The 24,828-nt window shown below is 52.4% G+C and overlaps 1 protein-coding gene across 7 annotated transcripts in view; it reads right to left on the reverse strand.

The window, feature by feature from the left end:
• Positions 1 to 323: 323 nt before the first annotated feature.
• EPB41L1 (erythrocyte membrane protein band 4.1 like 1) overlaps positions 324 to 24,828 on the reverse strand; it is a 119,635-nt gene continuing 95,130 nt past the window's right edge. For 5 of the 7 annotated variants that reach the window (XM_036245318.1, XM_036245316.1, XM_036245317.1 and 2 more), the window contains 8 exons: positions 20,263 to 20,673; positions 17,841 to 17,942; positions 15,981 to 16,061; positions 10,313 to 10,399; positions 9,415 to 9,498; positions 7,511 to 7,591; positions 7,071 to 7,187; positions 324 to 1,443 (listed from right to left, as the gene is read on the reverse strand). In XM_036245318.1, the coding sequence (XP_036101211.1) occupies positions 1,435 to 1,443; positions 7,071 to 7,187; positions 7,511 to 7,591; positions 9,415 to 9,498; positions 10,313 to 10,399; positions 15,981 to 16,061; positions 17,841 to 17,942; positions 20,263 to 20,673 (972 nt within the window). In that variant the 3' untranslated portion in view covers positions 324 to 1,434. The remainder of the gene's footprint in view (positions 1,444 to 7,070; positions 7,188 to 7,510; positions 7,592 to 9,414; positions 9,499 to 10,312; positions 10,400 to 15,980; positions 16,062 to 17,840; positions 17,943 to 20,262; positions 20,674 to 24,828) is intronic. The other 2 variants (XM_036245321.1, XM_036245320.1) reach the window with 1 other exon arrangement.

Genomic DNA, 24,828 nt, shown 5'->3' on the forward strand with positions numbered 1-24,828 from the left:
CACCCTCTGCCGTGGGCAGGGGCATCACCCCTCTTGGGATGGGGAGTTGCTGTCAGGATTTGGTCAGGGAAAGGCAAGACATGTGGCAAAAAAACCCAGAGGACTGAAAACTGAGGCAAGCCCCCTTAGGGAGGTAGGGGGACTGAGCCAGGGGATCTGCAGCAAAATCCTCCCTCCGGACTCCACACTTGAGCACAGACCAGGCCCTGGCTGCTACTGCCCAGGGGAGAAGGCATCTTGGACCACATCTGCGTCGCTTCCTTCTTGCCGAACCCCCGCCTCTCCATCTTGGTACCCCTCCCCTCCCCACCAATCAACCAATGACAAACACCACACACTGTATTACTACACTGAACCATCAGCTCCTGCTGTGAGCAGCCCACAGCCAGAGTCCCGGTGTCCTTGGCTGGGCTGGTGCAGTGAGATCTAGGAACCGTGGGCTACATCAATCACAGTCAGATGATTATAATTTTAAAATGTCAGCTTCATACTTACCAGCACTGTTTATTTTAATATTTGTATCCTGTTATATGTAATATACATAACTTAAAAGCACATCCATACAAATCTCCTACAGGCTGCACCTTCATAATGAGAACCATAAACGTACAATGTCTACTTCCCTTCCTGTGGCTCGGTTTTCCGTTCCTGCTTTCTTTTCTTTTTCTCCTTTCAAATGAGAGTCATCTGCAGTGGCCCTCAGCAGGACCAGGACACAGAGGGCTGGGAGAGAGGGAGGAGGGCGCTGAGACAGATAATGACTACGAGACTCGTGAGGGGGAGGGGAGGCGGGAGGAAGGAAGGTGGATTTTGCAGCCCAGCGTCAACACTCGGAAGTACAACCCGGTGTTCCTCCACCGTTCCAAGTGGGGAATGTTCTTTCTTTCTTGGAAAAAGGTTGACGGCGCGAGTCTCGCTGCTGCGACTTATCTTGCTTTGCTGCAAAAGGGTTTTCCTTTGCACTGGAGTGGGCGACGGACGCCGGAGAACAAGCGAGCGTCCGTCCAGCGAGGGGGAGCGTGCGGTCGGACTGTCCTTCCGCCACCGTGGGCTGGCTAGCTCCTGTTGCTCCGCAGGGCTTTGGAGGGGGGCAGCAAGGGATCATTGGCATTATAACTTTTTTTTTCCTGAAAAATCCCACCAATTCTTCAATTTGTCTGCAAAGGAAATGTAGGTGTTCAGATGTTGGTTGTTGCCGTCGGCCGACTGCTCGGCCAGCCCCAAAGCAGTGCAAGGATGCAGTGTTTCCTGTATATATATCTATATCTATATATATCTATATATATATATGCTTTTCCTTTCCCAGTCTCTCTCAGTGACAGTACGTCGCAGCTGGGACATTGGTGTTGCGTCGGAGAATCCAGAACGAAGGCCCCTTCTTAACGGTTCTCTGGCTTAGGTTGGACCAGAAACGCCAGCATCTCTTCACAGAGGTCAGGATTCCTGCAGTCAGAGTTGTTGCGGGGGGAGGGAGGACACAAAAGAAGGAGGAGGACAAGAAAAGTTAGTAACTTTTTGTCACCCATCTTTAAATACATGGCAAGACGTCGTGTTTAGCTAGCTGGTACTGTGTGTCCTTTATGATGGCTCAGGAAGGCAGAGAGACTTGTCTAAGGCCGGACAGCTTACAAGTGGCCCCTGAGAATGGAACCCACATCTCTCGGACTCCAAAGCCCATGTACATTTGCTCGTTTGTTTTCAAGGAGGTGATATCTTTTTCTTTGGCCTGCAAGTTTGTCCAAGCGTCCTTTAACACGGACAAGCCAAGCGCACACTTGGTTCACTTGTCCCTCCTATCATCTCTCAGTTCTAAGAAGTGTTTAGTGGTGACCTCTGTAAAATGGATCCTGCCTCATGCAGTTAGAGAGGATTCAAAACAAGGATCAGCATATAGTAAGTGCTAAATAAATACTGGCTGTTCTCGTTACTACTATTGTTAATGCAACCGCGTACTATTCTGATCTCCTTGAGGGCACGGGCTGTCTTTTACTTATTGTTGTCTTTCCAGGGCTCAACACTTTGCCCAGCCCATAGCACTACCCAAAACTATTAAACAGGTGGCAAATCCGTGCCTGCCTTTTTTCACTCAGTATGGCCAAGTGCTAATGAAGGCATTTAATTGCCATCCTTCTCAGCTCATTTCCCGAGATGCAAAAACCGAGGCGCAGGTTCAATGACTTAGCAAGTTAGTTAGAACCCAAAGCTCCTGCTTTGGAATAGGTCAGTTTTTGTTTCCCACCATTTAATTAAACATTTGAAGGTGAGAAAGCTCCAGGAAGCTGGGTAAGTGCCACCCTCTGGCAGGGCTTGGGAGACAGGTCCTGTCTAAGGAGGCAGGCCGGTGGGAGAGAGTGGAACAGAAGCCACACATCTGGCCTGCAAGGTTGCAGAGAAAAGAAGAAAAGAAAAGAAAAGACGGTGTGAGATAAATGTGCTTTCCACACTCACAGCAAGAACTTCAAGGAGGAAGAACTTCCAGAAAGAAGGCTGAGCAGGGAAAGATGTCTCTGGAGGATTCAGGGAGAGAAGAGAAGAGAAGATGAAGACCAGCAAGATGGAAACCCACGTGGAAACAGGGCCCTGTGCACCTGGTTGGTGGTGGACATTTATGGTCTGACTTCCTCAGGACTCTCACCATCCCTAAACATGGCAAAACCCAAGGGACAAGGAAGCAGGTTCACTTTGCCAAGCAGCTTCTGTCTGTGAGATACCTCCCTGGTATGTCTCCCTCAAATCCACATGTTGAAGCCCTAATTCTCAAGGTGATGGTACTTGGAGGTGGGGCCTTAGGTCATAAGGGTGGAGTCCTTATCAATGAAGTTAGTGCCCTTGTACGAAGAGACGTGAGAGAGATTCTTTCTCTGCTCTCTCTCGGCCATGTGAGGACACAGAGAAGACAGCTGTCTGCAAACCAGGAAGTGGGCTCTCACCAAGGAACCCAACTGGCCGACACCTTGATCTTGAATTTCCCAGCTCCTATAACTGTGAGAAATAAATGTGTGTTGGTAAGCTGCTCAGACTATGGTATTCTATTATAACAGCCTGAACTAACACAGCCACAGATGTTATTACAGCAGCTCTGTTTTAGGGATTAACTCCATTTTGTAGATGAGGAAACTGAGGCCCAGGGAGGTTCATCTGGGTACATTGCCAGCAAAGTGCTTTTGGCTCTAAAGCCTGGGTGTGTCCCTTCTGCTCCATTCTGCTACCTCCTGAGGAATTTTGTCTTATAGTGGCAGGCTGCATTTTAAATTTGCTTATCGACTAACAAAGTGTTAGCAGGATTCTGGGTACATGGGTGTCTTCAGAAGCCCATAGATACTTCAGAAGTACCAGGAACATCTAAAGAATACTGTATTATAATTTATTCTTCTTAGTTTACTGCAACAGAGTCCAAATGAGCAGCATTTTGTTAGCCTACTTAGAGTTAAAAGTAGTAAAAGTCATACTGAACTTTTACTGAGCACTTATATTGTGCTAATTACTGTATATGTATGATCTCAGTAAGCCTATGAGACAGATAATATGAAAAGTCAGTGTGGTGAGCAGGTTAAGACCGTTGGGGGGATTTGGAGTCCAATTGATGAGACTTGATTCTCTAATGAATCCATCATGTTCTCCCAGATCCATGACTAAGCAAGTCACCTAATGTCTCAGAGTCTCAGGGTCTTCATTTGTAAAGTGAATGACCAGATAACTGTACTTAAGTCGAATGCATAGCCTGGTACCTGAAACAACGTAAGCACTCCATAATTACAGCATTTGTTATTACTATGATTATCACCACCACTTGGCTGATGAGGAAACCTGGCTGAGAAGGTTAAATAACTTGTTTAAAGCCACTACTAACGGTCAGAACTGAGATTCGAATCCAGAGGCCTGCAGTACAACAGAGCTCTTCCTTGGGTACCAAGATGAATCCACTCACCAATGTTCTTCAAGCACTGTAAAAAGTTTCCTAACTCATAGCAGACCTGCCCCCCAGACTCGGTGAGTGTGACTATATTAAGAGCCAGATGTGGTCCCTCTGTGGTGATAATGGTAAAGCATGTGGGTGGAACAGGCGAGGGAGAAACGTCTGCCTCTCCAGGGCAACATGAACAAGGCGACCTTTACAGAAGGATCCAAGAGAGAGAAAGGGCGCATGGTGGTGTGTGGGGCAATGGCACCAAAGAAAGAACTAAAGAGGGGTGAAGAGGAGGGAAAAACCCAGGCCAAGGGAGAAGTGAGGTGGGCAGATGTGAAAGACTGGGGCAAGAGCTCTGAATGGCCGTGAAAAACAAGAAGCCAGGAGCCTGGGGAACTGGCTGGGAACGCCCCAGGAAAGAGGAGGATGAGCGAGATGGAATGGGGACAGACTGTGAGAAAGCAAATAAACAGCCCGAGGACTATGACTGGAGGGGCCTGCCCCATCTCTTTATTTTGCAGATGAGGAAACAGTGTCCATAAGGGAAGAAACTGACCAATGGTCACATACCCAGCCAGTGAAATGGCTGGGATTGGAGCCACGTCCCTGGGTTCCCAGCTCAGAGGTCTCTGCCCCAGTGGCACCTGCATCTGATGGCACGTGGACTCCCTCAGGACCAAGGTGTACACAAAGACTCCCAGGGCCTGACCCAGTGCTTCTACACCAGACTTTCGGGCCTTCGTCTAGGACCTGTACTCCCTAGGTGGTACTGCCAGCCTGGCGAGTGGCCTACACGCCACCCTTGAGATCTGGGGGACAAACGGCAAGACTAACTGGACAACTGAGGGGCCAGAAGTGAGTCACATGCATGACCAGCGCCCACGTCCAGCCCCGCGCTGACCCACAGAAACGGAATGTGAGCCAATAAAGCCACAGATGGAATTTTAAATTCTCTAGAGGATAGATTTTCTGGACACCATTTTCTAAATTTCCTAGTTTTCTAAAATTCTCTAGATAAATAGAAAATTTCTAAATTAAAATTCTGAAGTTTTTTTTTTTATTAAAAGCAGTCAAAAGAAACAGACGAAATTAATTTTAACGACATATTTTACTTAACCCAACATATCCAAACATTACCATTTCAACATGTCATCAATATCAAAATTGAGACAGTTTACATTCTTTTTTTTTTTTTTTTTTTATCCTCACCCGAGGACATTTTTCCATTTTTTGTTCAGGTAGAGTGGGAGGGAGAGAGAGGAACAGAGAGAGAGAGAGAAACATCGATGTGAAAGGAACACATCGAGTGGCTGCCACCCACACGACTGACCAGGGCCGGGGACAAACTGCAACCGAGGTACGCCCCCCTAGCAGGAACTGAACCCGGGTCTCTCAGGACCGCAGGTCGACACTCTAACCGCTGAACCAAACCGGCCAGGGCACATTCTTTTTTTTTTTAAGATTAAATCTTCAGCCCTGGCCGGTTTGGCTCAGCGGTTAGAGCGTCGGCCTGCGGTCCTGAGAGACCCGGGTTCGGTTCCCGCTAAGGGCATGTACTTCTGTTGCAGTTTGTCCCCGGCCCTGGTTGGTCGTGCGGGTGGCAGCCACTCGATGTGTCCCTTCACGTCGATGTTTCTGTCTCTCTCTCCCTTCCTCTCTCTCTCCCTCCCACTCTATCTGTACAAAAAATGGAAAAATGTCCTCGGGTGAGGATAAAAAAAAAAGATTAAATCTTCAAAATCCTGCATGTATTTTACCCTGAAAGCAGACCTCATTTCGGATTAGCCAATACCCAACAGCCATGTATAGCTGGTGGTGCCTATACTGCTTCGTACAGAAAAACCATCCCATCACCACAGGAAGTTCTGTTGAACAGCATGGTCTAGGCCAGGGTTTGGCCATCTTTCAACATGGCAGGAAAATGTTTCCATGCTTTTTCTTCTAACACAAAGGCGGTGGTCATCAAAGGAAGAGAAAGGAGCATTCTTGTATCCTTCTAGAAGGCGCTGGCTTTCTCTATCAGGGAAGAGGGCAAAAGGAGACCCACCGTTTGTGAGGGTCTTTGCGACGGGTGTGTTTGCGTGGTGGTGCAACACGTGAAACGTGTCAGGTGCTGACATCTAAGTGGAGAGCTCGACAAAGTGTTATGTACAAGGACGGGCAGAAGTAGGTTTGCAGCTGTGCATGTGCGAAACAGAGTTGATTCCCGAATTATTTACTCACTATTGTATTATTTCTTTGGATCGCAACTGTAAACCTACTTTTGCCTGTCCTGTACGTATAAACCCCTTTAACTCCCCCCAGTTCACGATGCTGACCTTCCTAGCACCCCAGAAGTTCCCCTCGTGACTCTGCGCTGTCAACATCACAGCCCAGAAGTAGCTGCGATTCTGACTTTTATCATCATTGGTTAGTTTTTGCCTGTTTTTGTACTTCCTCGTGAGTGGACTCAAAACAGTATGTACCTTTTGTGTCTGACTCACTTCACTCAACTCAGTGTCTGTGAGATTTTCATTTGGAGGTCTGAAGAATTTCGGTAAATTTCCAGAGGGCCCAGACGAGCCCCTCCCCAGGTGAAGGTAATGAAACCCTATCTGCTGCGGCACCATCTGGTTCCTGTTATCCACCAAGGCACTGATGGCCCATAGGAAACAGAAAATTACTGGGGCTCCTAAGACTCTGGCCCCTGGTGCCTGAGAAGTCAAGGATTTGCCACTTCGCAGAACAGATGGGCTCCAGGGCTCTGGCCATGGTGCCCTCCCTTAGCAACACCTTAGTGACCTGTGATGGAGACAGACTCTGGGACAGGATGTGGCGCTGAGCCTGGGAGGACTGTTTTCTGACTTCTAGCTCATAAGCAATAGCCAGTGAGGTTCTGCTTGCTTCCATTTATCCTGCCTCAGTGCCTACTGCCAGTCCTGTCTCCCTTTTTCTTACCACTTCTGATGTACTTTTCTGGGTCTAGGGCCTGAAACCCCAAAGAACCAAGGAACCAGCCTTCCTCCCCACTCTGACTCATTGTGTCTGGTGGGTGGGTGGGTGGCGGTCAAAGCCGTGCCAGGGAACAAGCCATAGGATGGGTTCTCCGATGGAAACGACCCTCAGAGGACCTGGCCACAGTTCTCTCCTCCCTCTCGTGGCTGCTGAGTCTCCTGAGCCTTACCTGTGGCTTCTTGTCCCTCTCCTCCGGGGATGGGTCTGTTTCTCTGTATACGACTGCTTTGGTTACCAGCATGTCAGGATGCTGAAGTTTGGCCTCCTTGATGGCCAAGGCCAGGGCCTGGTGAAAAAGAACAGCAAAGTGAGGAACCACAGACTATCAAATACGAGGGAGACCATGGAGACCACCAAGCCGTGCAGTGCACAGCGGGGGAAACGGAGGCGCAGGCAGGGGCAGTGGTCACAGAGTTGAAGGAAGAAACTAGAGCTTGGGTTCGCCAGCTCCTTCTATGCCCCTTCCTTGGGGGCTCCTTGTGCAGACAGGATGGGCAGAAAGTGGACATTCTTCTTCGCCCACAAGGGCAACCATCCATAGGTAAGCCAATATGGTGGGGACTGGGGACTGGACAGTGCCACTGGGGGTAACATTCTTTATTCCCATACCTGGTCTTGATCAACATCTTCGTCCCCAGTAATAATGATTCGCTTCTCAATCCTCGTCTCAGAAAACCCTCCTTTCACAGTCTGTGGGGGAGAGGGAGGTAAGGTCAGCCTTGGGTCCTGCTGGACCAGCAGCTGTGACAGGGGACCCATCCAGAGTATCCCCCGAGGGCAAGGCAGGAGCCAGCAGGAACCTTCTCTCTTGGCTCCCTCAGATTCTTTCTCTTCCAGTTTTGGGACTTCAGACTGCAGATCTTGCCTACTCCCCCAACTACCAAACTGTTCCCTCCAGGCCATCCGAGCCCAGATCAGATGCTCTCCCTGACCCTGGTTGGCGATCCCCCCACCTTCCTGCATGGGTCTTCCCAGGACACCCAATTTGTTTCCCTCACAGTTCTGGGCTTCTCTGCCCTTTGCCGACCTTTTGTGTGGGACCTGGCCTTGCTGGATCTCTAGGGGACAAGGGCTGTCTTTTGTTCTCTCTGTATCCTCTCCTCCCCCACTCCCCTGTCCAACCTGATCAAGGCAGGTGCTAAATGCATATTTGTTGAATGAACACATGAATGAAATGTGAATGGTGACAAGGTTCTACCTTAAATGACTTCAACCAACAGTACAAGAGAAATTTCCCTGATGATACTGGTAACCACCACTGTCTTCTAAAGGGGCAGGCTTCAGTGTACGTTTAGAAGTAGAAGTGGGGCAGGACCTAATTGCCCGGCATATTCAAGGAGGGTGGTAGCCGAGGGAAGTCCCAGCTGGAGTCGGGAGTGGACAGAAAGAAGAGGGGCTCCCAGTTGGCAGGGCAAGGAGAGATTTTGGAAAAAGTTTTCTGAGCTGTATCCGGTGGGGTGTGTGATGAAAAACCTTCCCATAAAGCTTGCAGTGAGAGGGTGCTGTCTGGGGGCTGTGCGGAGGTGCTGAGTTCAATATAGGAGAGGGCAGGGCTGGGATGGTGTATAAAGGACCAGCGCCACGTACTGGACTTCTTCGGATGGCTCAGCAGAACCTGCTACTGGACCTGGCTCCCTGGCATCTCTCCTTCTGGTCTCCATCCCTGGCCTAGGACCCCTCCTGCCTTCCATTTGGCTCTTCCTCTTCCTTTCCCCACTCTGATTCCCACTCTGGTCCAGGTCCTCCATCCCTCGTCTTCCCATAACTCACTGTCTCCTTTCTCCCATCTACCTGCACATCCTGGTGGATCTCCTCTCCTCTCCTTAGACCCTTCTCACGCTCGCTCCCCAGGTAGGAAACTCGAATGGCTTTCCATGGGCTCTCAGACTCAGGCCCTCATCACCACATCTGTCCTGGAATTTGTCTTACTTGTCTCTACTCTCCTTCCCTGGCCCCCATCTAACCTCATTCCCCACGGTTATACCCCTACATGCTGCTTCCTGCTACCAGAGACCACTGCTCCTGTTTCCCACAACACGTGTTGCTTACAGCCCCTCCAGCCCCTCGCCCAGAGGAAGATGTGCCTGGTGAACGAATGAGCAGTTCCGCTCCCCTCTTCTGGACTGCAAAGGGTGCCTGCCTCACAAGTCCTGCCTGGCTTTCCAAGACCCTAAGCAAACCCTCTTGCCCCAGAACATCCTTCCTCGCTCTGCGCCTTCCTGGACCGCCCTCCCCCCACCCCTCTCAATCCCTCCGGCACTCAAGGTCTATGACATGTAAATGCTCTGCTTCACAACTACTTCCAAGGCCAGGCTCATCCCCCAAGCCTGGCCCTCGGTGTTGAAGGGCAGGTCCATGCCCAGGACAGACTGCAACACGACAAAGCACACAGCACTCCAGAAACGGGGAGCACCACGGGTCTCCTCTGTCCACTTTACAGGCCGAGCATTGGCCGTGACCTTCCCAAGCCCCACAGCCAGGCTGGGGGCATAAGGTACCCTGCTGCTACTCACTTTGGTAACATGGGTGGTGGTGGAGGTGGAGAGGGTTTCCGCGGTGGCGCCGTAGGTGCTGGTGAGGACATCTTTCCCGATGATCTGCAGAATATAACCACCCCCCACCCTGGGGTCAGGTGAGGATGCTGGACTCTGCAGGGTGAGGGCGGAGTGGGGTAAACCAAGGGACAAGTGGGGGGGTGTCCCATGAAGGTGAAGTTTGGAAGCCAAGATGCTACAAACCACTGAATCTAAGAATTCAGGAATACTGAAATCTTCAGAATGCTAGACCCATAAAATTCACAAAGCCTGGAATCTAAGATTCCCAAGGCCCAGAATTCTAACAAGACCCTAGAATGTAAGAATCCTGACATCTCAGAAGAATGAACAGAGGAATCCAAGGTGGAAACAGAGTCCCCTGCCAATCCCCACCCTGTCAGAGCCGGGAACATGTTCTCTCCAGAGCTAGATGATGAGAAGGACAGACTTGGAGCATACAGGAGTTACAAGAGACCTCGCAGGGCCAGACTTGGGCTCGCAGAAAGCCACCAACAGAGCCAGGCCCAGAATCCAAGCCTCTGGACTCCTGGCCCATTGCTCCTCCTGGTCAGTAAGGAGAGCAGGTGCAAACGAGCTATCACGTCACAGGCACCACCAAAGGGAGGAGCCACTTCACCCCCACATTGCTAATGCCCTGCTTGGGTCGGGGGTGGGGGTGGGGGGAGAGAAATGGAGGGCAATGGATGAGACTCGGGTGGACACCAGGGAGTCCTGCAGGCTCTGGAAATGATAGTTTCCTGGTGCTGCACTTACAAGGGCAGCTTCCGGGCTCTACGCTGCGCTGCTGCAGGCCACCTGCGGCCCCAGTCCACAACATCACCGAATCCCCTAGTCTGAGCTGGCCTTGCCCACTTACCGGAGAAAGAGAACGGATTTCCGTGGCCACCGTCTGTGGGCCTGGGATCATGGCAGCTGCCCCCTTCCCGGACTTGAGACTGTTCTCCTAGAGAAACAATAGTGCTCAGATGGCCAGGTCTCAGGTAGGTGGGCCCCCAGGATGGCCGCAGCATGTGGCCATGTAGCTCTCATGGCCACAGGGTTGAATAGTGACATTAGAAACAGAGAGCCGAAGGCATCATTCGGTTCAGTCTCCTCCCACTCGTCACTCACTCACTCACCGTTCACACTCACACACTCACTCATTCAGCAAACATTTGCAGAATGTCTAGCATGAGGGACACTATGGTGAACAAGACACGGTGTTGCTCTCTGGAAGTACTAGCAGAAGGGCTGAGACACTCAGGTTCTCATCTCGGCCCTGCCACGTTCTAGCCACTGACCTGGGGCAGAGCCACTTCCCCTCTGTGGGCCTCGTAAATGCACCCATAAGAAGGGACCCTGTGGTGTAGGTTCATCAGTGGCAACAAATGTCTTGCTCTGGTGGGGGGTGTTGATAATGGGGGGACTCTGCTTGAGTTGGGGGCACTGGGCATATGAAAAATCTCTGTACCCTCCACTCAATTTTGCTATGAATCTAAAAGCAAAATCTTAAAAATATATTTTTAGCCCGGCTGATGTGGCTCAGTGGATTGAACGCCAACCCATGGACTGAGAGGTCCTGGTTCAATTCCCGGTCAGGGCACATGCCCGGGTTGCGGGCTCGATCCCCAGTGAGGGGCGTGCAGGAGGCAGCCGATGGATGTTTTTCTTTCACATTGATGTTTCTCTCTCTCTCTCTAAAAATTCAATAAATACATGTATATACATATGTTTATGTGTGTGTGTGTGTATATATATTTTTTTATCCTCACCGGAGGACATTTTTCCATTTTTTGTTCAGATAGAGTGGGAAGAAGAGAGAGAGAGAGAGAGAGAGAGAAACATCGACATGAAAGGGACACATCAAATGGTTGCCACCCGCACAACCCACCCAGGGCCGGGGACAAACCGCAACCAAGGTACGTGCCCTTAGCGGGAACCGAACCTGGGTCTCTCTGGACCACAGGCCGACACCCCAACTGCTGAGCCAAACCGGCCAGGGCTCAATAAAAACATATTAAAAAAAAATTTTTTAAGGGACTCCTGCTCTACTCCCACGGAGACATTATGAGGCCAATGGAGGAGAAAGGGCTTTGCAAATGGAGATCTATAGGACAAATAGAGTATAGGCTGGCTCCTCATAACATCATGACTATTGTTTTCTGAGTACTTGCTATGTACTAGATAGTGTCCTAAGGATGCATCATCTCATTTAGTCTTCAAGACAAACCATTTTACTATTCCTGTTTTACAGCTGAAAAATTTGGAGGGCCAGAGACTGTTCAATAGCTTGTTCAAGCCCCCTCAGCAAGTCAGTGATGGAGCCCGGATTTAGATCCACGTTCTTCATAGTCCAAGTTAAACACGCTCCTTCCACAGCACCACTCTGCTCTCGAAGTTCCTCCCCTGAGCCAGCGATCCTGGTCTGACCCTGGACTCTGACTGCCAGAGATTCCTGGGACTGGCCCTAGATTTACTGCATACATCTGGCAAAGGGCCGGGCTGCCTGCCTCTGCCTCCCACTTTCTGCACCATCTCACTCAGCCTTGTCTGTGTGGGGGGCCAGAGAATGTGTCCACTCTGCAGCAGCCCAGGAGGCAAAACCTGGTCCTATGCTGTGCACAGTACCAGACCTGGACCTCTGTCTGCCGGGGGACGCGTGGGAACAGAGCCCTCTGTCTGCCTCTGCTCTGCCTGCTCCGCGTGCCTGCCTTCGGCTGAGGGTGTCAGTGACCTGGTCACCTGGCACTCCATCCACAAGCAACTTTGTCAGACAGAGTCCTAAAATGTGGCATTTGCAGCAGACCTTAAAAGGACAGCCTTCCAGCCCTGGCCGGTTTGGCTCAGCGGTTAGAACGTCGGCCTGCGGTCCTGAGAGACCAGGGTTCGGTTTCCGCTAAGGGCATGTACCTCGGTTGCAGTTTGTCCCTGGCCCTGGTTGGGTCGTGCGGGTGGCAGCCACTCGATGTGTCCCTTTCACATCGATGTTTCTCTCTCTCTCTCTGTTCCTCTCTCTCCCCCCCACTCTACCTGAACAAAAAATGGAAAAATGTCCTCGGGTGAGGATAAAAAAAAAAAAAAAAAAGGACAGCCTTCCAGGTTCAATGCTTCCTTTCCTCTGGCTCGGGAGACAGCCATTCGCCACTTTGAGTCCTACTGTGGCTTCAGGCCGTTTTCTCCATGCCTCCTCTTCTGCCACCGCCTCCTCTTTCCCAGGCAAAGCCTCGGCCCAACCTTTACACTGAAAGCAGAGCCACCAATGGGGACATAGGTCGTTTAAAACAGCCTGCTTCACACCCTCTCCTATTTCTCAGACTGTCCTCTCGCCTGCCTCAAGGGCAATGTCACCATCTCTGCCTGGACCCTTCTTCCATGTACTCAGGGCTCCTCCTCCCGTCCTCTCTCTGGACCACTCAGTCATGCAAGGCTTCCTATCCCTTTATCGGCAGCCCAGATCTTTCTTGAACCCTAGACCTTTCAAACCAATTTCCCTTGGAAATGTCCCATAAGCCCCAGGGACTCATCAGATCCAAAATGGAATTGGCTGCCTCCTCTCGCCCCCAACACATACCTGCCACTAAAGGACATTCCCTCCAATGCTCCGTCTACATCGGTGCTTCTCAGACTTGAGGGGCTTCAGCTGGAGGGCCAGCGAAAGCACACGCTGCTGAGCCTCACCCCAGGGTTTCTGAATCAATGGGTCTGGGGTGGGGCCCGAGAAATTGCCTTTCTAGCAGGTTCCCAGGACCATGCTTTCAGAACAGTGGGGCCAGTGAGCAGTGTCACCAGCCCGTCTTTCCTTCTGTTACCCAGACATTCTACCAGCGACCAAATCCTGTCCTTCCCTCCTCCAGGTATCCCTCACCCTGGCCCTCTCCTTGGTGTCCACCTCCTCCCACTGTGCCCCTGCACCAGACCCTGAACTAGTTCCCTGCCTTCTCTTTTGGTCTCTCTCAATGGCATATGGGCTCAGGGACACTGTCTCCTTCAGTGCTGGCCCCACAGTGCCTGTCACAGTGCTTCCACAGCGTGGGGGTTCAGTAAATATTTGCTGAAGGAAGGGAGGGAGGGAGGGAAGGAGGGAGGGAGGGAGGGAGGGAGGGAGGGAAGGATGTAGCGAGGGAGAAAAATAAAACAGACCCATGCCCCAAGGGAAGGGATTTTTGCTCCAAACATGTCCCACACAGGTTGCTAGAGTAATCTTTCTAAAACACAGAAACACGTAGTTTGATGACATCATGCCCCTACCTAAAAAATTCAAGTGATTCTCCATTGCGTCCGGGATTAAGTTTGAACTTCGTTCGTGGCATCTGAGGCCCTTCAAGTCCTGGTCCAGCCTTCCTTCCCAGGCTCTTCTCCCCCAACCCCCCCCCCCCCTTGACATCTCACTTCACTAACCCAATGCTATGCATCCTTGCCTTTGCACCTGCTGTTCCCAGGCCTGGAATGCCTTCTCCCACAATTGCACTTTAATGTATCCTTCAAGCACAGCATAGATGTCACTGCTCAGATAGAGCCTTCTCCAGCTCCTATGGTGTCACCCATGCCCCCCCTGTTCTCCCTGGGAAAGCATTCTGACACTGTTTCAAGAAGGAAGGAAAAAGTAACAGCTGCTCACAGTACAGACCACTTACTATGTTGCCAAGCTCTCTTCTGAGAGCACTGCCCAGGTTAACCTTAATTCATCCTCACATCAACCCTTCGAGGGATGTGCTATCACCCTTCACCCTGTTTTACAGAAGTGGAAACTGAGGTTTGAAGAGGTTCAGGTAGCTTGCCCAAGGCCATCCAGCCAGGAGGGGGGAGAGCTGGGCCTTGTTCACCACCGTGTGCCTAGGACCTCACCACGGCCCAGCACATTCGGGGCACCCGTGATGGTTATTTGGACGAATGGATTCTAGCAGGCAGTACCTTTTCTTCAACTCTGTCTCCCCGTACTGGGCAGATATAGAGGCTAATCAATGTTTCTGGAACAAATAGATGGATGGACGATGGATGAGGAAATGAGTAATGTGACTGCCTGCTCACCGCAGCAGGATTTAAACGTAGCCCTGTAAGCATCTCGATGCCACGCGGCGAAGGGCTGAGGGAGAGGAGGGACTGAGTGACCCGGGAAAGGTGTGTGAGCTGGTAACTGATTTGGGTGTATTTATCTTAAAATCTTTGTTTACTCAAAACCTACCTGCAGGGTAGTCTAAATTAATGTAATTCTCTGCCTATGTGTATATCAGGGGTTTGGCAAGAGAAAGCATTTGAAAACAACTTCCCAACAGCTGAAGACAGGCCTGGCCCAGTCAATACCTGCCCCACCCCCAGCCCAGCCCCAGGCGCAGCCCAGCCCCAGCCCAGCCCAGCCCAGCTCCAGCCCCAGCCCCAGCCCCAGCCCCAGCCCCAGCCCCAGCCCCAGCCCCAGCCCCAGCCCTAGCTCCACCCCAGCTCCAGCCCCAGCTCAGCCCCCCAGCTCCAGCCCCAGCCCAGCCCCAGCCCCGGCCCCGGGCCCCGGCCCCGGCCCCGGCCTCAGCCCCACCCCCGGCCCTAGCTCCAGCCCCAGCTCCAGCCCCAGCTCAGCCCCCCACCCCCAGCCCCAGCCCAGCCCCAGCCCCAGCCCCAGCCCCAGCCCAGCTCAGCCCCAGCCCCAGCCCCAGCCCAGCTCAGCCCCAGCCCAGCCCCAGCCCAGCCCCAGCCCCAGCCCCAGCCCCAGCCCAGCTCAGCCCCAGCCCAGCCCCAGCCCAGCCCCAGTCCCAGCCCCAGCCCCAGTGTTCACAATGGTCGGGATCAGGGAATAAGCAGAACTGAAGTGGACAATAGGATTTCTGGAGTCAGAATGCCTGGATTTGACCTGGCTCTACCACTTACTTGGGTAAGTCACTTTACCTCTCTGAACTCCAGTTTCCTCATCTGTAAAGGGTGAAGGCAAAAAGAGCATCCACCTCACAGTTTTGGTGAAGACCAACGAGGTTATTGTCTGGCACCAAACCTGTGTGCCAAAATGCTGTTTGTTCTGGGTCTTCATTAAAGAGTCTGATGTTACTGGACTCTCTCAAAAACCTGTGAACCAGGCAGGAGAGGGACTGTTCCTATTTTACAGATGAGGACACCTGAGGCCAAGGACCTCCCTTCATGGGTCAGACAGCAAATAGGTCGCAGAACCACAGGGTCCCTGGGAAGACAATCCAAATTCTTGCACTTCCAACTTATGTTTACTGCACGCCATCTACTGACCAAGGCATGGAAGTGGCCAGAAACTCGGGCAACGTGCAGTGGCCAGGAAGATGTGTCCCTGGGAAGGACTTTCAGGTACAATCCTCAGGAGTTGCCAATAATCAAATAGTACCACCCTCCCTCCCTCTATCCTGCCATGACTGAGATATAGCCTGGATAACAGACACCCAGGAATGCCACCTCCACATCATTCAATTTGGAAAACTGAGGTCTGAACAGACGTCCTGTGGCAACTATGGTGCCAGCCATTTGTATGCCCCAGATCTGATGCAGAGAGGGCAGAAGGGCTGGTCAGAGCAGGAAGTCTTCTGGGTCCTACTTACCATGGTGGTTGATATGGTCTCTGTGGTGATGGAGGGAGCAATGGTTATGAACTCCTTCCCCCTTGGGGCAGTCCCGTCAACCTGCGGTCAGAGGAAGGAGTCATGGGAGGAGGACAGACAGAGAGGGCTGGATGTGCCTGCAGCCTCCGCCACCTGGGCTCGGGCGTTCCCAGGTACAGAGCGGCAGGCTGTGGGAGCGAACTTGCGCCGGGGCACAGGGCTGTCCACGCACAGGCCGGATTACAGACTGGCCTCAAAGGCCCTTTGGTTCACTTCGATCACCTTATTTGATTGACAAAGGAAAAATAATCCCAGACAACTGGACCAATTCTATCCAAATGTCAATGCCTGTACTCTTTGACCTGGTCATCTCCTTGCTAGGAATTCACCCTTGGGGTATAAACTTTGAAAACTTGGCCAAGAAGTATAGACAAGGGAGAGCGCTGTAGCACTGAGCGTTAACTGCAAAGGAGAAAAACAAGCACAAGTCCACCGATGGGAGGCCTCATGGGAAATCAGGGTTCACTCCGAGTGGGACTGGGAAGGGGAAGGGGAGGCCACACATGCCAGCGAGGAGCGAGCTCCAGGAAGATTTTGAAAAAGGTAAGGTATGAAGAGAACAATCTCTTTTCTGTAAAATGTTCAAATATCTAGAGATATAAGCATATACATTGGTGCATGCATACATATTTTTCTGGGAGGAATCATAAGAAAAAATGCATGTGAAATGCATAAGAAAAAATTTCATTACTGAGAGCATTATGATGTCAATAAGAATTACTGAGCTGTGGGATCTGGGGCTATTTTTAGTTTTCTTTATATTTCTCTGTATGAAAACAAAACACACGTTATTACACAAAATAGGAAGCTCGTCAGAACTCGAGTCCTGACCTAGGAGGCACTAGCAGCCTCTTCGACCCCTATGCACACTATAAAAGTGAGAGGGGAAAATTCTGGGAATGACAGAGTTGCCCATGTTGTGTTGGTTTATGTTTTACTTTCATTCTTAAGACAAAAACTAGTCCAGCCGGGGTGGCTCCGTGATTGAGTGTCGACCCATGCACCAAGAGATCACTGGTTGATTCCTGGTCAGGACACATGCCAGGTTGTGGGCCAAACCCCTCGTGGGGGGCGTGCAGGAGGTGGCCAATTGATGTTTCTATCTCTCTCTCCCTCTTTCTAATTATAAATTTTAAAAAACTTTAAAAAAAAAAAAAGACCAGTCTCCAGGGCAAGAAAGCTCCCAGCATAGCAGCTCTGGCCAGGAAGAACTAAGATCCACAATCTCAATTTTCAAAGTTTAAAACCCACAAAAGGAATTTCAGAACCTTCTGTGTCAATTCATGACAGCCTTCTCTAGGGTACTTGGTGTATTTCATCTCCCTAACACAAGTGATTTGGAACCCCCAAGCATAACAACAATCACTCAACGGGAGCCACAGTGACTGAAGCTGGCTTGGGATCTCACCGCTTCTCCTCCCGAGCAGTGCCTGGAGTACATCAAGAAACCTCTCCAACTCCTTCAAGCAACCTGAAAGCCACAGTCCTAACCCACTAGCCACTGGTCCTTACCACACTCCCAGGAGGATAGGAGACATGGTCATCCCAATTAATGGATGGGGAAGTTGAGGCATTAAAAGGTGCAGTCTGCCCAGGACAGAAACCCATTCCACTGCCCACTCGAAGAGCTCAGGAAGGACAATAAAGCTTTCAAGAGCATCAGGATTAAAATGGGGGGGCGGGGGGGGGGCGGGGAGGAGCCAAGGTGGCAAGGGTTGGCCAAGGGGCTTATTCATGGTGCAGATACCATCCCAAATGCCTAATACCTGTGCTCAGAGTACACTGAAAGGCACAGGTTACCTGGGTGTCCACAGTGGTGACTCTGGTCTGCAGTACAGCCTCTGGCTCGATCTTCTTCCTGATGGCCAGGCTGCTGACGGTCATGGTTTCCGTCTTCACGGGCTGTAGGGAGATAAGGAAGAACACTTCGTAACTCAAGCTCCCGCATGACTCCTGCTCATAGGCAACTGTGGTGTAGGGTCAGCAGGTTATCTCCCACCCCTGTGGCTCGCCAAGTCTCCAGAAAGGTACCCAGGTCAAAGCAAAAGAGGCGTAGTGTGATGTTGCAGATAAACAACCCAAGAGAGCCAGAACCACCAGCAGCAGCCAGACAGGCCTGCCCATGACCTGCAACTACACAACTGCATGGTGGCTATGTGCTACTTTTAGGCTGCCATTAAGAGAACACCTACTGCCCGGCCGGTGTTGCTCAGTGGTTGAGCATCGACCCATGCACCAAGAGGTCGCCAGTTCAATTCCTGGTCAGGAAACATGTCCAGGTTGTGGGCCTGATCCCCAGTGGTGGGGGGCATGCAGGAGGCGGCCAGTCGATGTTCTCTGTCATCGACGTTTCTCTCTCTCTCTCTCCCTCTCCCTTTCTCTCTCTCTAAAATCAATAAAAGAAAAAAAGGAGAGAGAGAGAGACCATCTACTATTCGATCCATGTGCTCTGTACTAAGTATCTTCCCTACATACATGTCACCGAATCCTGAATGACTTCAATGGTTATGCTACTGCTTCATTTGAGTTGTTCTTTAGAGCAGAAGCCACATGCCTGGAGGGCCAGGGGGGCAGGCAGGAGAGATTAACAAGTGAAGTGGGCTTGTTGAGGCCTGGGGTGAACTGAAAGCACATGGGGTTCCACTCGGGCTTGGCCAACTCTGGCCATGGCTTCTGAGTAGCTGGGTCATCTGATTTTTTTTTTAATGATATAAAAAAAATATTTATACCATTTTTAATGATACGAAAAAAAATCCCCGCATTTTATATTCAATGTCCTGATTTTTTTACGTCAAAGTCTAAGCAAGCACATTGGCCAGCCAGATCTGCCCCAGCCACCGGTTCACAACTTCTGTTCTAGAAGTCATAAGTGGCCCTGGCCGGTTTTGCTTAGTGGTTAGAGCGTCCACCTGCGGTCCGGAGAGACCCGGGTTCGGTTCCCGCTAAGGGCATGTACCTCGGTTGCAGTTTGTCCCAGGCCCTGGTTGGTCGTGCGGGTGGCAGCCACTTATTGTGTCCCTTTCACATCGATGTTTCCCTCTCTCTCTCTTCCTCTCTCTCCCTCCCACTCTGTCTGTACAAAAAATGGAAAAATATCCTCGGATGAGGATAAAAAAAAAAAAAAAAAAAATAGAAGTCATAAGTGAAATGATCAGCTTCTTCTGTGTCCTCCACCAGGCTAGTCCATGGCTCTCCACACAGCAGTACAAACTACGTGAGCTGAATGGGTGAATGAAAGCTAGCTTATCATCTGGGTGGGTGGGAGGTGAGGGGATTCTGGTAGACATTGTAACTCGGAGATCTAGCCAGTCATTCAATCAATCATCTACTAGTGCCTGCTACGTGCGGCTTCCAGAGCTGCCACCTGGTAGGAGAGCAGACCTGTCGGCCACTGACCTACTTGGGATACCACCGGCAGCAGAAGCATTACTGAGCAAAGGGGCTGTGGAGGGGACAATACTTCTTTCCAGGGTGGTCAGAAAAGCATTTGCTAGAGAAGTGACGTCTGAACTCTGTCCTGGAAAAGGACACATTTCAAGGCAGATAAAGGGAGAAAAACCTTCTACCCAGAGGCTGCAGCATGACGGAAAGCCCCAGGGGGTGAGGTCATGTTTCAAGCCTGGGAGATGGGATTGGGGGGGTTGGGGGAGGTAGGCTGGGGCTGGAAGAGATGAGGGGGAAAGGAATAACATGCACAAAGATCCTCTGAAGGACACAAAGCAGAGGCCCAGACACAGTTTACCCCTGTGTGCCCCTCAGTGGTGACGTTGCCCCTTCTCTAGGAGTTTCCACAGCTACCCCAGGGCCTAGACGCGGCCCCTTCCCCAGGAAGCCCAGGCCCCAGAGAGAGGAGCCAGGCCAGGATCAGGGAAAGGCGTGGGACCTTCAGCTGGGCCGCAGGGCCCCTGTGAGTCGTCCGCAAGCACATGCTGTCTGCAGTGCCATGCAACACAGGCAGGGGGAGGAGTCGAGTGAGGCCTGACTGCCGATGGGGTCACAGGGTTACCATGCCAAGGAGTGCATGTTAGGGGTGAACCGGGATGGCAAACATGCGAGCACAGAGCCATGCTGTTCTGCAGAGGGGCCGTCATGCAACACGAGACAGCTTCAGGCCGAGGGGCTCTGGGCTGCCGGCTGGCGACTCTGTCTTCTCACGGGTGGCCCAGGGCCCTCTGAACATGCAGTGCCTGCTGGGCCCAGTCTCGATGATGCTCCACTGTACCTCAAACTGGGGCATATCCGGGGTGGAGCAGGCCCCTCGATCCGGGCTGTCCTCGATGCCCCCAGACTCGTCATCCTGGCTGGGGCCCCTCTTGCTGAGATCCCGGGAGAACACCAGACCCTCCGTTTCCGAGTCGCTTTTGTCCCGGTCGAGCTCAGGCAGGCTGCGGGAGAAGTCTTCGAAGGCGCTGCCGTGGTAGTCACCAATGACCGTGAAGTCGACCTCAGCCTCCAGGCTGGACGTGGAGCTGACTGTGATGCTGGAGCACTTGCGCTCAATGGCCAGGTGGTTGTCCTTCAGGAACACTGCGTCCCTCTCCTGGTCCTGGTCCTCGTCTCCCGTGTCGCTCTCTGGGGCCCTGGGACGAGGCGGTTTGACTTTCTCCTCTGAGCCCTCCCTCATCCCTGCTCTCTATGGCCAGATAAAAGCAAAGGAACGGGAGCGTGGGGTGAGAGGGGGGAGAGAGAGAGAGAGAGAGAGAGATCAAGATGGTGAATGACAGAAGAAATACTGGGCCATGTTGAAGTCCCAAATGGAAGAGCGGGTCAGGAACCAAAAAACACCCTGGGAAAGGTTCCTTGACGTTATCACAAGCTTTAAAAAAATGAAAACTTCTCGAGTGGGGATGCTGCTTTCCGAGGGTCTCCTGATGACGGCAAAGCAAGTACAAAGCAAACATCCTGCCAGCTGGTCTGGACAGGAGGCTCCATCCAGCGTTTGGATCTGGGAGCCTGTCAGAAGCGGCACTGCGCACAAGGCAGGGATGGGAGCCCAGGTCCCAGGCCCATCCGTGCAGACTGGCGTCCAGGGACAGAAACCATGGAGGGAGGCCCCGGGATCAGGAAACCCAGGCGGGGGAGGCAGAGAGGCTGGAGCCAAGAGCTTTCAGGAACAAAGAGGAAGCCAGCAGTTTGTCAATTCCACTGAGTCTCCGGGGGAGGGATCAGCATCAACTCGAGGGAGGGACAATATGGGATGATTCCTGGAGCTGGGTGCTACACCAATTCAACCCTGCGCTCCGTGAGCGGGCTGGCGGGCAGGCCAGGGCCAGCGGGAGTGGAGGTTCTGGTCCCATCAGTGTAATTGACAACAGCAGGCCAAGGAAGTGCCGGAGGGGAACCAGCAATTCTTGTCTGACATACATACCTCTCAACAGGCCTGTCAGGGACTAAACACCACACACACGTTTGGGGCTGGTTCATGACACTCATTTTTAAGACCAATCTAACACCCGCCAAATATTTTTAAAGTACATGGCTTCAGGTTCTAGAGATTCGGTGCACTTAGAGATTCACTTGCTTAGCAAGCATCCATTCGGCCAGTTTCTGGGAGGTTGAGAGGTGTGAGGACACATTCAGACAAGCCCGAGTTGAGCTGCCACAAGAAGCATGGGCAGAGCAGGTGGGGGTCTAAGGCAGCGATGATGACCAGGAGAAGATGACCGGGTCAGCAGGGCACCCAGGGGCCACAGAGACCTGGGGGTCTGAGGGGCTGGCGAATCTCAGGCGCCCCCCTTTCCCAGGGGGGTTTGCTGCTAAACTGGTGACGCGCTTCTCTTCCCTGACCGCATCTCCGGGTTTGTTCTGGATTAGAGAAGACAGTTAGTCTTAAGGAGGCAGAAAGGCACTTGGCACTGGGACCGAGAGGGAACCGCGAGTGAAGGAGGGAAACCTCTGGCCTGTCAGCTTCCCCAAGGCAGGAGAACCAGGGAAGGGAGAGGAACGAAAGAAGGTTGTTGGACAAGCCAAGCAAACAGGTAGGAACCCAGCAGGTGGGGCAGCAAGGCAAAGCAAGTGTGTAGTTTGCTGGTGGTGGTGCCACCTTCTCCACTGGGTCTGTGTGGCCCTCTGGGCACCAGATCACACCAAAAGCTGCAGGGTTTGTGGCTAAGCTCCCATGGGCCAAGCAGGTGAACCCTGCATTCTGCTTGGGCTACACTCAGGCTCATTTAGGGAAAAGAACTTGTAGGGATGGACAAGCAGCCTTGGATTGCACTAATGATGAGGGACCACTAAAACATGCTTCTAAAAAGCTACCCAGCATGCGGTCAGCTCCCCTGGCTGGGGGCAGCGGTGGGGGCGGGGGCTCACGTGGCCAGCTCCCCCAGTAGCTTCCTCCAGTGTAGTTTCACAGCCCGAATCAGGAGACGTGAGCTCGAGTTCCATGCATCTTTCCTGGTGGGTTGTGGCAGAAATGCCCTCCCTGAAGTGTCTGGTGGTGGGCGAGGTCAGTGAGGAATGCGTGTCCCCTGGGGGCTGGAGCTGGACGAAGCCCAGTTCTAAACGCTTGCTCCGCTGGTGCTCTGGGTAGGCCTCTGAAGAGAACTCATTTGGAAGGGCCCGAGGTTCACCCTGACTCACTCGCCAACTTTCAACTCCATGGGTCTCAAATATCCAAATTTTGTTGGCCACCGAGGTTTTGCTAATATCTTCCAGGGAGCCCTCTTGGCCCCCAACCTGAAAAGGAGTCATCTTTGGCTTCCCTGAAGGGAACCCCAACCTCAGGGGTGCAGTCCCCTCAACTTCTTCAAGGACGACTCTGTGCTTTCTGCTGGCGACGGGAGGTGCCTTGCGCACAGCTCTGTCCAGAGTCCCGGCAGGCTCCACGCAGTCCGTGGGCTCTGGGTTCTCTTGGAGAAACACAGGGGACTGTTCTCCAAAGGGATCCCCAAGCTGCAAAGGCTCCCCTGACTCATGTGCGGCTGGGCTTGGAGAAGCTTCCGTGGGAGGTGCCTGAGCCCGAAAGGGACCAGGACAGGCTGGGAGGGTGTTGATCACCTCCATCTGAAGAAACTCCATATGAACCTTGCTGTGCTCCGTCACAGGTTCCCCCGTGTGGGTGTGAACCAGTCCCCTGTCTTTGGGCAAGACGTCGCCTCTGTCCAGTTTGGCTGGCTTCCATGGAAGGGTGCAGGCCGGGAGGTCTGGGCACACACCCTCTCCTCTGTGAGGTGAGTCATTCTTCCATCCTGCTGGGGGACTTTTCTCGGCCTTTCTCATCAAACTTCGACTCCTGGGGGCTTCTTCTTCTGCAGTGACGGATCCTGGGTGCGTAAACTCTCCTTCCATGCCCCACCCAGTCTCTTCCCACTCCTCAGCAAATGTCTGCCTTGGAGAAGATCCAGTCCCGAGATGCTCGTCGAAGGCCTCCAGGTCGTTGGGTCTTCTGTGGTCCCTGGGAGGCCCCATCCCTTCCTCCAAGGAAGCTGTGCAGGCTTCACTGTCTTCACCCTTGTTCCTTCTGGAGGCTGCAGAAGAGCCCCACTGGCCTGAGGAGCTCAGCTCAGAGCTCTCTGCAAGCGCCCGCGAGAGCTCCTGCCTGGCCTCATCTCCAGGCGGCGCGTCCGGGTGCTCATCTCTCTCCTCCAGCAGCGGAGGGAGGGTTTGGTCTTCAAAATCTTTCTCTCCATAGTTGAAATAGAAGCTCCTCTCTGCAAAGGAAGTATCGGTTTCATCACTCGAGTCGGCTCTGTCGTCCGCGTGGGCTGGGTCTAGCAGAAACGACTGAAATCCTCCCTGGTCAGAGGCGGGAGAGGGGACATCGGCCTCTGCTGGCCTGGTGCCCAGGGCAATGGGTCTTCCACAAGCCTGGAATTCCTCCAGCTCCCTTCTCAGCTCCACCTGGCCCTCCAGCTGACCTGAGACCCGGCGCTTCCTGATGGTTGCCTCCCCAGTGCCCACCCTGAGCTGGGAGCCCTCAAGGACCTGTTCGGCCAGCGTGCAGCCTGCAGCCAGAGAATCCCCTGGGGGGCCGTTCCCGACCGGGGGGCCTTCCTCCCACACGGACTCGAAGTCTTCAGGGCTTGCGATCATTCTTCCTTTGTGCTGGGTATTTGCTCCTCTGGCTCCCACCATTTCCTCTGTGGCCACTTCCACTTTGAACTTGTCCACCAGGATGTCCACCTTGGAGAGTCTGCCATCAGCAAGGATGTCCGCGAGGCCTGCCTCACTTTCTTCCTGCTGCATGGCGGCCACTTTTAGAAGACTGAGTTCTTCTGGCCTAGTGCACTTCCTTTCTATAAATACCCAATGCTCTGAGCCCTGCGTTTCAATTGGAGCAAGAAAAGTTAACATAAGATATCAGGCACCTGAAGAACAGGTCCATCCTCAGGACTGGCTGGGGAGAGGAAGGCATGGCAATACCAGTCAGCCTCACCAAGGCTTCTCTTCCCACCAAAGCACCCAAGAGATTTACCAACTCCCCTCAACCACCGCCCCATTGTGGTAACATGGGATGGGTCTCCTGCCCTCTCCGGTTAACCCTGGGGAAAACGCATGGGCCAGGACTCTTCCTCTTCCTCTTCCTCTTAATAAGATAACTGCCTCTGCCAGAGAGGAAAGTAGCCGATGTTACATGGAACCTTTGACTGTTAGAGCCGAAAGAACTCCTAAGATACCTTCAGTCCAATCTTCTCATTGTGCCAAGGGTAGACTTAGGCCTAAAGAAGGTCGGTGACTTACCCAAGGTCACAGTTAGTAGATAGTAGAGTCAGGAAAAGAGTGTCTGAGTTTGGATGACTGACATCCCGGCTAACTTATCTCACAACCTATGGAATATGAGTCCCAA

Source organism: Molossus molossus, unplaced genomic scaffold (assembly GCF_014108415.1).
Source record: "Molossus molossus isolate mMolMol1 unplaced genomic scaffold, mMolMol1.p scaffold_m16_p_6, whole genome shotgun sequence".
Lineage (NCBI taxonomy): Eukaryota > Metazoa > Chordata > Mammalia > Chiroptera > Molossidae > Molossus > Molossus molossus.